General features: G+C 34.8%; 1 protein-coding gene across 12 annotated transcripts in view; it reads left to right on the forward strand.

Annotated features, from left to right (window-relative positions):
• EPHA5 (EPH receptor A5) overlaps nt 1–12,924 on the forward strand; it is a 330,879-nt gene that overhangs the window by 70,502 nt on the left and 247,453 nt on the right. For all 12 annotated transcript variants that reach the window (XM_070612814.1, XM_070612810.1, XM_070612816.1 and 9 more), the window contains exon 3: nt 4,350–5,013. In XM_070612814.1, coding sequence (XP_070468915.1) covers nt 4,350–5,013 — 664 coding nt within the window. The remainder of the gene's footprint in view (nt 1–4,349; nt 5,014–12,924) is intronic.

Below are 12,924 nucleotides of genomic sequence, written 5' to 3' on the forward strand. Positions count from 1 at the left end.
TTAGAGCTTTTTACTGAAGCCTAATTTTCCAAAAATACGAATTTATGAATTCCTTCTTATTTGAATTTATAAAATGCAGACGACTTACAGGGAATGAGATTTATTTTTGTTCAAATGAAAACAATAGACAAATCATACAATCATTTATTTACCATGTTTGAATTATTTCAGATTATTGGATCTCTAGACTAAGGAGGGATGTGTATATGTTTGATATTAATTCATTCATTGTAAGATATCAAGTGCCCACTCTATGTCCTGTGGTGTCAGACTCTGAGATACAGTAGAGAATAAGAGACTCATGTCTCTTCCTTCACATCTGTATTTCAGAGTATTAAGATATATAGAAGAAAGAAGGAAGGAAGGAAAGAAAGGAAAATAGAAGGGAGGAAAGGAAGGACAAAAGGAAAAATTGTTTATGGTTATGTTATGTCTGAAAACAATGTGAATCTAGTTTCAACAGAGTGGAGCAGCAATCAATGCAGTGAATCAAGAAGTCCCACACACACATCAAGGACAGAGATGTGCTGAAAGAGGACGGGTGGACACAGGCAGAGAGGGTGATCAGATGGTCAGAGTGGTCCTCTGTGAGCTTGAGAAGATCTTTTCTTCTGTCTCGTCTTCAATTTCCTCATTTCTAAAATGAACAGTAGGATCAGATCTTTTAAGGCCCCTTCTGATGTTTTATATTGGACATTAGACGACTGGGATAGAGCATTTCAGTTCTCCCTCTAAATTATGTAGCCAGTGTGCCAGTGGTTGGGTCTCCGTTTATATATCTAGATATTGTAAAAGCTGGGACTAAAACCGGGGCTTCAAACTGATAATCCTTCCTCCGTACAAGATAAATCAAGTATTTCCATTCAGGCTTCTACTACAAGGTTTCTAACTACTGTACTTTAACCTCAATAAGTTAGTCTCTCTGTAGAAACAAGATACATAGGAACACAATAATGAAAACAGAACTAGACAGTAGGCAACCCCTGCTACCATGAAAGGTCAAGATCAACTCTGTTCACATGATGATACCTACTGTGTATTTTGGGTCATAATGTAAGGGAGGTTCTAACTGGGCTGCATGTCATGATATGATATTTTTAAGTTCTGAAGGCAAAAGAAGTGATCTATAGGGTAGGAGACTGGAATGAGTGCAATGCCAACAAGGTAAGAGACAATAGGAGCTGGAGGCAGGAAACTGAATAGGGCCATGGGCAAGCAGGCAGGGAGAAAATAATTCTTAATGGCTTGGGAAGGGAAAGTTGGTAACACCATGATGCACATACGGATATGAAAATCCATCAGTTTTCTTTTTCACTGCTGTGATGAACGTGGCTGACTTGTGATGCCTGGCCAGGTGTGGGATTAGAATGCAGCTGACTTGGAGTCTTCAGTGCCCAGCAGGAAAAGGAGCAAGCCCAAGCATCTGGGAAAGAAATAAAGCCAGCCCAAGCTGACTGTGTAAAACCAGTTCTTTAATCTTAAAGCAAAGGAATAGGAATAAGGAGGAAAGAAACACAGAGAACAGCATGAGCTTGGAGGGTGGGCCTTGAGGAGTTGCTAGGCCTGAAGGACAGAGCTACAGTCACCATATTGTGTTCAGTGACCACACTTGCAAATGCCCAGTCATACTGTTTATAGTAATCAAAAGATCTTCAGATACTTTTATTAAACCACGGGATCACAGGAAATCCAACCAAATTGAACCGAAAATACTGTGTTTTCTATCTGCACCCTTCATTGAATTGCTGTAATCTCCTTGGCATGACATGACATTTGCAAAAATATCTAGGAATATACCCGCCACATTCTTAAGTTCTTGATGAGTGTTATATCTCTTCAATATCTGGTTTCTTCTTCATAGGTACGATTTTTGCTGAGGACAGCAAGATGTCCACTTTGTATTAAAAGGAAAGAAAACTTGGAAGAATTCGAGGTTTTATTTCAACTAGCCAATCTAAAATAAATGAAATATTTTGTTTGGTTCTTAGCATATTTGTCTAGTTAGGAGCGGATATTTTGGGGAAATATGTGTATATTACCTATTTGATTATCTGAATGGCTTATGGCCATAATTATTTAAATTAAAGTTTTTCTCCTCATTCCTCAGAAATAGAAAATGTGAGCCTTCATTTATATTTTGGACATTTGAAAAGAAAAATAAATAAAATCCCACCATGGTATATTCTAACATCAAAGAAAATTACAGTTTTTCTCTTCTTAATTGAGAATATTCAGAGAAGTAAGATGCTTATGCACATACATTGAAATTATCACCTGAAGCAGTAACTATTAAGCTGTCTTGTCAAGTGCTGCTTGGCTTGAATTTTTAATAATATTTGTGGTACCTTGGACTCCGTATAGACAAAGACTGTGAAATGCTTGTCTTATAATCTGGAAGATGCTACTATTTCATTTCCCTTTACTTGTCCAATTCCTTTTACGTGCTTGCAGGGTTCTGTTAAAACACATGCTGCAGAAATAAGTCTTCTATAAATGATTTAAGGCCAAGGATTTGAAATCCATTTGTGTTTTGTGTTGGAAGACTATTATCAAGTAAAAGAAATCTGAAATATGTAATGTAGCATTTTGATTTTCTTTTTTCATAGAAGAGTTTTATGATGTCAATTTTCATTTTACTCATTCAAGGAATATATATTTAATTAATTTTATAACACTAAGTTGATAATGTTTATTGTTTTCATTTAGTTATTTGAAGTGATCTTTTGCATGTAATGTTAATGGTGACATTCAATAGCCATTTATAACAAAGATATTGATACCTGGATCACTTCAGGAAGAAAATGTAAGTGGTTTAATGACAGAGTGCTGAAATAGATAGCTGGTTTAGAAAACCAGAGGCTAAGTAGAGTTTATATACGTTTTGAGAGAGAACAAAAGTGAGATTAAATGGGAGAACTAAGGCTTCACATAACACCCTAGTGTGAAAGTTGTTAGGCAAGATAAAATCTCGATGTCTCTCTCTTGTGAATTTAAGAGGCTCAGCGGTTTTCCTTCATTAGTACCTTTTACTTAGTCAGTCTGATGGCAGCTAGAGAGGAGCCATCTAAGACATACAATTTATGTGCATCTCTTGTGACTCCACATTTTTCACATCTTTGTCAGCTGAACACACTCAAGAAATAAAGCTCTATTTAATTTCATGTCTAAAGAAATGATGTTCTATGAAGTTTATAATCTATAATGCCTAGTGTCTGAAATCATATTCTGGATTTATTGAAAGTCAGGATGATTTCATTGCTTTGTGTGTTTCAGGGCCATTTTTAAAGATTTAAAACAAAGTTAGATATAGTTTTGTACACATAGATTTTATATAGGTTTAAGAAATTTCTTAAGGAACATCTTTATGAAGAATAAAAGTTTGGTTCTGTACTGTTCAGAAAGTGGTTATAGTTCTTAAAACTGTAGTATTTTAATAGGAAAGAGATGGGTTTAGATCTCTTTGATCAAATATTATTTTGGAATCTATATAAATGATACTTAATCTTTTCTATACCCTGTATATATTCAGAACTCTTAAGGTCATTATGCATAAAATAATGCATTGGTAAGAAAGAAGTAATGCATTTTCAGGATATAACAAGAGTTGGTTAGTATTTGAAATGACAAGCCTGTCCATATTACTAATCTATAATTTTTATCTCTATTTTACACCTGTCTCTAGGTTTATAATTTTACATAAATCTGTGAATAAACATTTAGTTATCCAGTTTGTAAAAGAGTCCTAAACAAATTGGTTCAATAAAACAAGCATTTATTATTAATTTTAAACTAATGAATTTTCTTTCAAGTTTTATTACATTGATGTATTATTTGTAACATGCCGGAATTAAATAAATGTGGCTTCACATGTTACATTTTTCTGTTTTCCTGTCCACATTTACTGCTTTTTTTTCCTGTTGTTGTCTTTAAAAAAAAATCGTACTTCCTTTTTTCTCTTAAACTTTATCTACTCTGTTAGTTTATATATTTAACTTTTGTCCACACATGCATACAAATATTCTTTCCTTTCACTGTTCTTTCTTGTTAATTGCATCCATGTTCAATTTTTTTTTATTTTTACTTTGAAATACATTCTTTTTTCTGGGGAATATCGTTCGTATGTGTTCACCTTTGTGTTATGTTGCAGACAATGAATAATGTTATTAATTTATTTAATTTAAAAAGGGAACTATATATATTTTTTAATTGTTGCTATATAGCTCCTTCTCCCAATGGTATACATTGAGGCTAAGGAAATTTCCACAGCTGAATTAGTTTCCTTTGACTATTTTTACTGGTTATTTTCTAATTTTTTGGAAATTTTTGTCTTTCTATTTTATATTACACAGTGGGAAGAGATTGGTGAAGTTGATGAAAATTATGCCCCTATCCACACATACCAAGTATGCAAAGTTATGGAACAGAATCAGAATAACTGGCTTTTGACCAGTTGGATCTCCAATGAAGGTGCTTCCAGAATCTTCATAGAACTCAAGTTTACTCTGCGGGACTGCAACAGCCTTCCTGGAGGCCTGGGGACCTGTAAGGAGACTTTTAACATGTATTACTTTGAATCAGATGATGAGAATGGGAGAAACATCAAGGAAAACCAGTACATCAAAATTGATACCATTGCTGCCGATGAAAGTTTTACAGAACTTGATCTTGGTGACCGCGTCATGAAACTGAATACGGAGGTCAGAGATGTGGGACCTCTAAGCAAAAAGGGATTTTATCTTGCTTTTCAAGATGTGGGTGCTTGCATTGCTCTGGTTTCTGTGCGCGTGTACTATAAAAAATGCCCTTCTGTGGTACGACACTTGGCTGTCTTCCCTGACACTATCACTGGAGCTGATTCTTCGCAGTTGCTGGAAGTGTCGGGCTCCTGTGTCAATCATTCTGTGACAGATGAACCACCCAAAATGCACTGCAGCGCTGAAGGGGAGTGGCTGGTGCCCATCGGGAAATGCATGTGCCAGGCAGGATACGAAGAGAAAAATGGCACCTGTCAAGGTAAGGGTTTGCGTGTGGATCTGCAGGGCCTGTCTCCTTCTGTTGGGTCATGTATATGTATTTCTTCCAAAGATGAGGAGCACATGACCTGTTACTTTGCTAATTTATGGAGATTATTTCTCTTCACCTGTGATTTCTCTCTTCTCAGAATTTTAAAATTTCTGGCAATGATGAAAGATTTAATGTAATATTTTATTGGATATACATAATTAATACTCAGAGACCGTCTAACTTGAGGTGTAATATTTCATATTCATTTTGCTTTCAGAAGTTTTATTTTTGAACAACTCAAACCAAAGGATTATTTCTTTGTCTGTAACTTTCTCTGTGTGATTATTGTCTGCTACCCTATTGCTGTTTTCTTTCCATGAAGAGAAAATAGTACTCTATTTGCTGTATAAAATTCAAATGCAAATCTTAGATGAGACTTGTTTTCTAGGCTTTTAACTGCTTTTAAAAATTCTTCAGTAATAAGTTCAGCCATATGAACTCCATAGGAAAATATCTGTAAGCTGTCCTGACTTAGTTTACTGTGTTGTTTACATATAATTGCTGTTACATGCTTGGTTTTAAAAATTTACAGGTCAGGGGCTGGCCTGGTGGCCCAGTGGTTAATAGCACATGTTCTGCTCTGTGGCCCAGGGTTCGCCTGTTCGGATCCCGGGTGTGGACATGGCACCACTTGGCAAGCCATGCTGTGGTAGGCGTCCCACATATAAAGCAGAAGAAGATGGTCACAAATGTTAGCTCAGGGCCAGTCTTCCTCAGCAAAAAGAGGAGGAATGGTAGCAGTTAGCTCAGGGCTAATCTTCCTCAAAAAAAAAAAAAATTACAGGTCAATTTTAAATGAATAATAAGTAGTGCCAACAAAATAACCATTTGGAGATAGAGCCAATGCAAAAAGGTCATTTCAAAGCAATTTTCACTTTGAGATTTTTTTCTGTTTTAATTTTTCTTTTAAATTGAAACTTGATCATGCATGCTTCCTTCTTTATTTGAAAATACCCTCATTTTGCCCATAATATGGTGAGCTGTCCTTTTAAACTTGGATACTTATCAATGGCTTTTTGAGACAGCATAGTACTTTATGTCAAAGTGAAGAACAGCTTATGAGGACAAAACATATTTTCCTTAAGAAAAAATCACTCGTCCTTATGAAGCTGAACTGGTTTTCACCATGGTGTGCGCATGCTAAATAGGTAATGAGAGTTAATGTGTATTAACTGAGGAGGAAACCAAATACTGAGAAGTCCCCTAATCACACCTCGAAGCTTCAGGTGCATTTTTTTTTTTCTAAATCCACTATATAATATGAATCGAACTTGCTCAAGTTTGTCCAGGTCTGACTGTAGGTTGGTTATAGAGCCAGGCAAACAAAACTAGGGAAATTACCTGTAAATCGTACTGACTTGGCTTAATTATTTCTTGGTAGAAACATACTGCATTGTATATAAATGTCCTTTTTCAGCATCAGCCCATATTTTGTATCTCTACCAGATCATCTACAGTTAAGTGTATGGTTGGTTTTACATGCAAGCTACAACTCCTTATACTTATATATATGTACATACACACATACATATGTACACATATGTATGTATATAAAGTTTTACTAAATCAAAATTATATTTCAGAAGTGATTTTAACTTTGTCAGGGAAATGAATCATATTTTATTCATTATTGGATTTAAAGGAAAGCTCTAACTGACATTGTCTCAACTGTTTTATTCTGGGCAGTCTTCTTGGTGTAAGGTGAGGATACATGTAAGTGTAGAATCAGAAGCAGGAGTTAAATACAATCTATTGCATACATTTCATTCTTTTTTCTAAACTATTTATGATATAATTCTTGTTATTTCTAAAAATTTGTTTACTAGTTTTATAAATCAACATGCTCTATTTGATTTTTGTTTATATGGTTTTAGGGAATACGTGGTCACTTTAGTTCAGAACACAGTGACGTTTGTCTTCATCCAGATGGACAGAGGATATAAAAAACTTCTGCATATTTAGAAGATAATTTTTGATTGTTGCTGGAATTAAAACATTCTGCAGGTGCTTATCAAGAAAAGATCTTGGGGAAGTAGTGTTCTGACAGAATGTTTCTTAGTGCAGGCATTTAATGTGTATCTTTCTCTTCTCATACTCAATTATTGATAAGTAGAGACATAACTGAGGGATAGTGGGATGAACTGGAAAGGCTAAATTGTAGAAAACTTCACTGAACTGGACTCTGTCATAATTAATGTGTTTATTAGTCCACCTGGTAGTAGGAACAAAGGCTATGGCATTGCGAAGGCTGTGGACTACATATCCCAGAGGGCGTTCTATACAACGTAGTTTGTATGAATAAAGCCTCTTGGTGTTTTCCAATGTACAAATGGTATGTGGCCACTCTACGAGGAATTTCAAATGATTATTCTATAAATAACGTCTCATTTAATGAATAAGTATACGTTGAAGTTTTGTTTTGGAGAATTAAGGCATCATAGATAATCTCGAGGCATTTATATCGAGGCATGTACATATTATGTATATGTGAATGTAAATGTATGTGTGTGTGTGTGTGTGTGAGAGAGAGAAATTCCACCATAACTCCAAATCTAACTCATTATATGATCTTAACATGCTATCCCCAAAGCTTTAAGTGGAGATCTTGATGTTTTGGAACTATTCTTGATAGGCCAGAAATTAGGAATCATTCTTGACATCTCCTTCTGACTCACTACCTCGTTCCACTCCATCACAAAATATTTATAGACATTATCAACCAAATCTCTCCTAAAATCATTCACTTCGCTGTATTTCCTTTTTCCTCCAATCTTTAAGCATATCTTGTTGAAACCTTATTTTCAAATACAATAAATGACTTTATATATAGTTTTGACTTTTGAGCTGTATAAATATGTCACCTCTACAAAAATGCAAATCTGCTTGTTTCACACACTCATCCTCATCTGTCCCGCCTACTCCCAACACACACACTTTAAACACTTCAATGGTTTCCTTTAAGATAAAGTTTTTGTAGTAGCTTAAGTTCCTGCATGGTTTTGCCCCTATTTTCTCTCCAGACACATCTTACACTCTGCTTCTTGCCCTTCCCTAGGCACCAGCCACACTTACCTTCTTTCAGTTTCTCATATATCTCATACATCTCCTAGGAGATATATATATATATCCTATGTCTTTCCTTCAGAAAACCATTTAGAGTTAAGATTTTGCATATATTTGTTAATTTATTACTTGATAATGACCCTCCCTATCCCTGTTAGACTACATACTCCCTGATGGCAGGGATAGAGTATGTAATCTTAAGCAATGAGAAAGAAATCAAAGGGCAAGAGGTAGGGAAAATGAATTCAAAAGAGGAAGTAGACTGGGCAAAGGCACAAAAGAATACTCCATTTTAAAATTATTGATTTCTTTTTCCTTCGCATTTATCTGTAGAGAGTCTCCTTGGTCACAACATTGACAAATACTTCTTTTAAATTAATCCTATTATAGTCGTAAGATTCTCTGACCAGATTTTCAAGTTCCAGGTATTAAAGCCCCTGTGATTGGCTTATGATACATTAACTATTATAGAGGCCATCTTAGTGATTTTTGTGGACCTCAAAATCACATACTGAAATGTCTTTATAATATAGTCTTGTTCTATGTTTACATTTAATTACTCAGTTTCTTTGACAGTCAAAACATGTTGGGATTTAATTAAAGACTGAACTATGTTAAGAAGCTGAAGTTTGAGTAAATCTGTTGTAACGATTATCATGTGTTAATATTTACTGAGTCTGTAATAGTTGGTGACCAGGTAGTTGCTGTGGGACTGTGCTCATGTGACCTCATATACGTGCAGGGTGTGATGGAGTTGACACATGGGCTTTTAGAGACTAAACCTTCAGGAATCAGAATGCGAGGCAGCTGCTTAACATATGGGTTCAACCTAGAAGACAACCAAGAAGTGATTCTGAAGTCCCTATCCATTTAGCAATTTGTGATCTCTCATCTTCATGGCCCCCATTTAACTTCTTTTAAGAGAAATTGACTACCTTTCCCATAATAATCCAATTTTAATGAGGTAACAAAATACTCTGGTTTCTATGGTATTAGCTTAAAATATAGAGTGCATTTACTTTTCTAAGGCTTACTTATATGCCTGAATTTTCTATAATAAACTGCTTTAAATATACAAATTTATTTCTTTGAAATGTTCTTTATTTTCAGAAACTAATAATGTATTAAACCCATTTATACAAGTATGTTTCCCTACTTGTTATTTATTATTATTTCTGATGAAATTCATGCTATTTTTTCTCTTAAGAGTCACAGGGAATTTTTTTTGAGTACAAAATTGTTAGCAAAGACCTATGTTGGAAATTTCTGCTTTTTATTGAAGTGAATGTGTTTGACAGAAGTAATTGAGTTCACATGAATCAAAAGTTGCCTGCTGAGTTCTCTTGTGATTATGTTGCTGACTTACTCAGATGCAAGGCAAGACCACTAATCTTCATCAGTTGCTAGTGGAATGAAGTAGTAATTTGAAATTACCCCTGGATAATTATAGTTTCACTTATATCAAATGGAGGAAAGAGATTTAGATTGTGGGTCACTGCCAAAACCAGTCAGAGTGAAGAAGGTATACAGTGCATGCTAAAGTACAGGGTAAGGGGGGTTACATGCCAGGCGCCGTGGAGAAAAAGCACTTCTTAATTGTCCAACTGGGAGATGATTGCACAGCAAGGAAGATGTAGTGAAAATACTGAGCTCAAGAAAGAGCCTTGATTCAGAAACAGCACAGATTCTGTGGGGAGTAGTATGTCGATCATTCATACTTCTGGTGCATATTTATGTTTGAAACAAAATTGGCTGAAAATATAGTATATTAGGTGTTCATGTAATTATGCATTGGAGAGCTTAGTTATTTTTAATTAGGCGCATCACCAAAAAAATCAAAGGGGCTGAACTTTTGGTTCTATTTGGTATGCTCTTTTATGCAACAGAAGGAAACTAATCTTAATTTTGAAATTTTAACAAAAGATGGCAATTATGGGAGTACAGAATGTCAGTGTTGCGTGTGTGTGTGTCCTGCTGCTGCAAACCTCTACCAAGACAATTAAGTAAGGTCATTTATCCATTTGCAGGTATTACACATGAGAATAATGACATAGAGTTTTTTAAACTCCTCACTTGAATAGTTTTAGATTAGTTCTATTAAAGTTTTAGAGCATATTCTGCATTTATTTTTGTTTTCCCTTTTCTTTTTTTCTAAATCAAGCTTTCCCAGCACTGATACTATTGATATTTTGGGTCAGATACTTTTTTGTGGGGGAAGGAAGTGGTCCTACTGTAGGAAATTTAGCAGCTTCCCTGACCTCTAATCCACTCAATGCAGAAAGACATCTACTGGCCATTTTAATGCCTCTATATATTGCTAAATGTCCCCTGGGGGCGAAATCGCTCCCAGTTGAGAACAACTAGTGGAAATATACTCACTTTCCCAAAATGAGCAGATGTGCTGCTAAAACTAAATATATTTATAGACTAGTTACCTTTTGCAAAAGTGAACATTTTTTTTTTCTTAAAATTCCACAGAGTGAAGTGGGTGTACATTTTGAAATGTCACTAATTCAGCTAGGATATGGTGGGAAATACTCTGCTTCTGAGAGGCAGCATACTCTGGTGGTTTAAGCACATCGATTCTGGGCTGGAATGCCTGGATCCCAGTCCTACCTCTGCTGTTTATCAGCTCTATATCTCTGTGCAAGTTATTGAATCTCTCTAGTCTTTGCTTTACTCATCTCTAACTGCCTCATAGCAATCCTAGGAGACATTGTATGAAAAGTACTTACAATAGTGCCTAGCACACAGTACTTATTTAATGAACCTTAGCTATTTCTTATCTCTCTCATTAAAAATAAAAATAAAGGTATATGTGTCTGTCTACTGTAAAATGCAGGTAGCTTCAGATTATAAAATTCTCTAGTTTTCTCAAACCATATATTATATTCTTGAGCAATATCATCTACCAAACGATAATCCTACATTTTTATTTATTGGGTGATAAAAACTGTGTAAATACAGTAGAACCACCTTTATAAAGAAGATTTGCTCTCTTTTTAGATATTATCACTCATTCTTTAAGTTATTATCATACTAGGTGCTGTATCCTTTCTGTACAATTCCTGTATCCTAGGAACGCAGACGCATAGGCATACAAACATGCATACGGACTCACATCTACAGTTACAATTTGTGAGAGTTGTTAATGGCAATGTGAGTGTGCAAGTTCAGATAGGGCAGTAAGAAAATGTTTCTCTGAAAAGGTGATGTTCAAGATAGGTGTGGGAAAAAAAAAGCCACGGAGAGAGTATGGGAAACAGCTCAAAAAGCAGAGGGAATTTTCCATGCAGAGATCTATTATATCACATTAATCAATTTTGTGTCTATCTCTTTTCTTTCTAAAATTATATTATCGTTTTAAAAATGTATTTTCATATTAAAATGAGTAATAAAAGAGCTCCTAATTCCTGAAATTACCTGCTAAAAGAGGTTCTTCCTATACATATTATACTATCTCAAGGATAGAGAATTCCTAATAATATCTAGGGTCAAATACACGCATATCAAACATGAAATGATTCAGTTTCTTTATGAGCAGTATTGGCGGATGGCAACTTGTAAATTATTACACCTGTTGAGAGTGAAAGCCTTTCGTTTTTAAGAACTTAACGTTTCATTGGTCCGATAATGTTTAGTACCTTGTGAATCCTCTCCTATATGTGCATAGTGAAAAGGGAGACTTGGCAATGAAAGAAAGGAAATAGAGGAACCAAATGCTCTGTAGTCCCTCCTGGACTTCAGATTATAAAATTCTCTAGTTTTCTCAAACCATATATTATATTCTTGAGCAATATCATCTACCAAACGATAATCCTACATTTTTATTTATTGGGTGATAAAAACTGTGTAAATACAGTAGAACCACCTTTATAAAGAAGATTTGCTCTCTTTTTAGATATTATCACTCATTCTTTAAGTTATTATCATACTAGGTGCTGTATCCTTTCTGTACAATTCCTGTATCCTAGGAACGCAGACGCATAGGCATACAAACATGCATACGGACTCACATCTACAGTTACAATTTGTGAGAGTTGTTAATGGCAATGTGAGTGTGCAAGTTCAGATAGGGCAGTAAGAAAGGGGACTACTGAAAATCTTGAATCTGTCTCTCTCTCTCTCTTTCTCCCTATTTCTCTCTCTATATTAATTTAGAATAAATATAACAGATAAATGTTCTACCTTGTGTATACTTTAATAATGATAACTACTTTGTAAATTTTACTTTGGGAAGATCTCTAGGATGTTTTATCATGATGATGGCACATTCTATATTGTTACCGTGCAAATGAATTTTAAGATTAATGATCTTGAGTTCCATCATGATCATATGGGTAGAGAATTAATCATTGTATTTATGTTCAAGTGGCTCACACTGTGTAAACACTTCTTGATAATAAACATTTGTTAAAATGAGATGCACTGGATAGGCTCCTCTTATTATAAAAATTAACATAGAAAGATAATTATCAGCAAAAATGTTTAATGAGAAAGATCTTACAAAGACCATATCTTAGCTGATATATTTAAAATCCATGACATTTAAATGTGCTAGGAGACTGAAACATAGTCTTTTTGTTTTATCCTTTGCTCCTTTTCTTATTATTGGGTAGCAGCAAAAGGGCTTTCACAGTCTGATCACATAAATCAGTATAACTTTCAGGGGAAAAGTTGTATGTACACAGAAATTCAGTGTTGAAAACTCATGGAGTAAGATTCAGCAAACATGTCCATGTCCACTCTCACATTCTTAAGAGCAAATAGTTCAAAAGAATGAATGCAAATGATAAG

This window comes from Equus przewalskii, chromosome 3, assembly GCF_037783145.1.
Source record: "Equus przewalskii isolate Varuska chromosome 3, EquPr2, whole genome shotgun sequence".
NCBI classification, from domain to species: domain Eukaryota; kingdom Metazoa; phylum Chordata; class Mammalia; order Perissodactyla; family Equidae; genus Equus; species Equus przewalskii.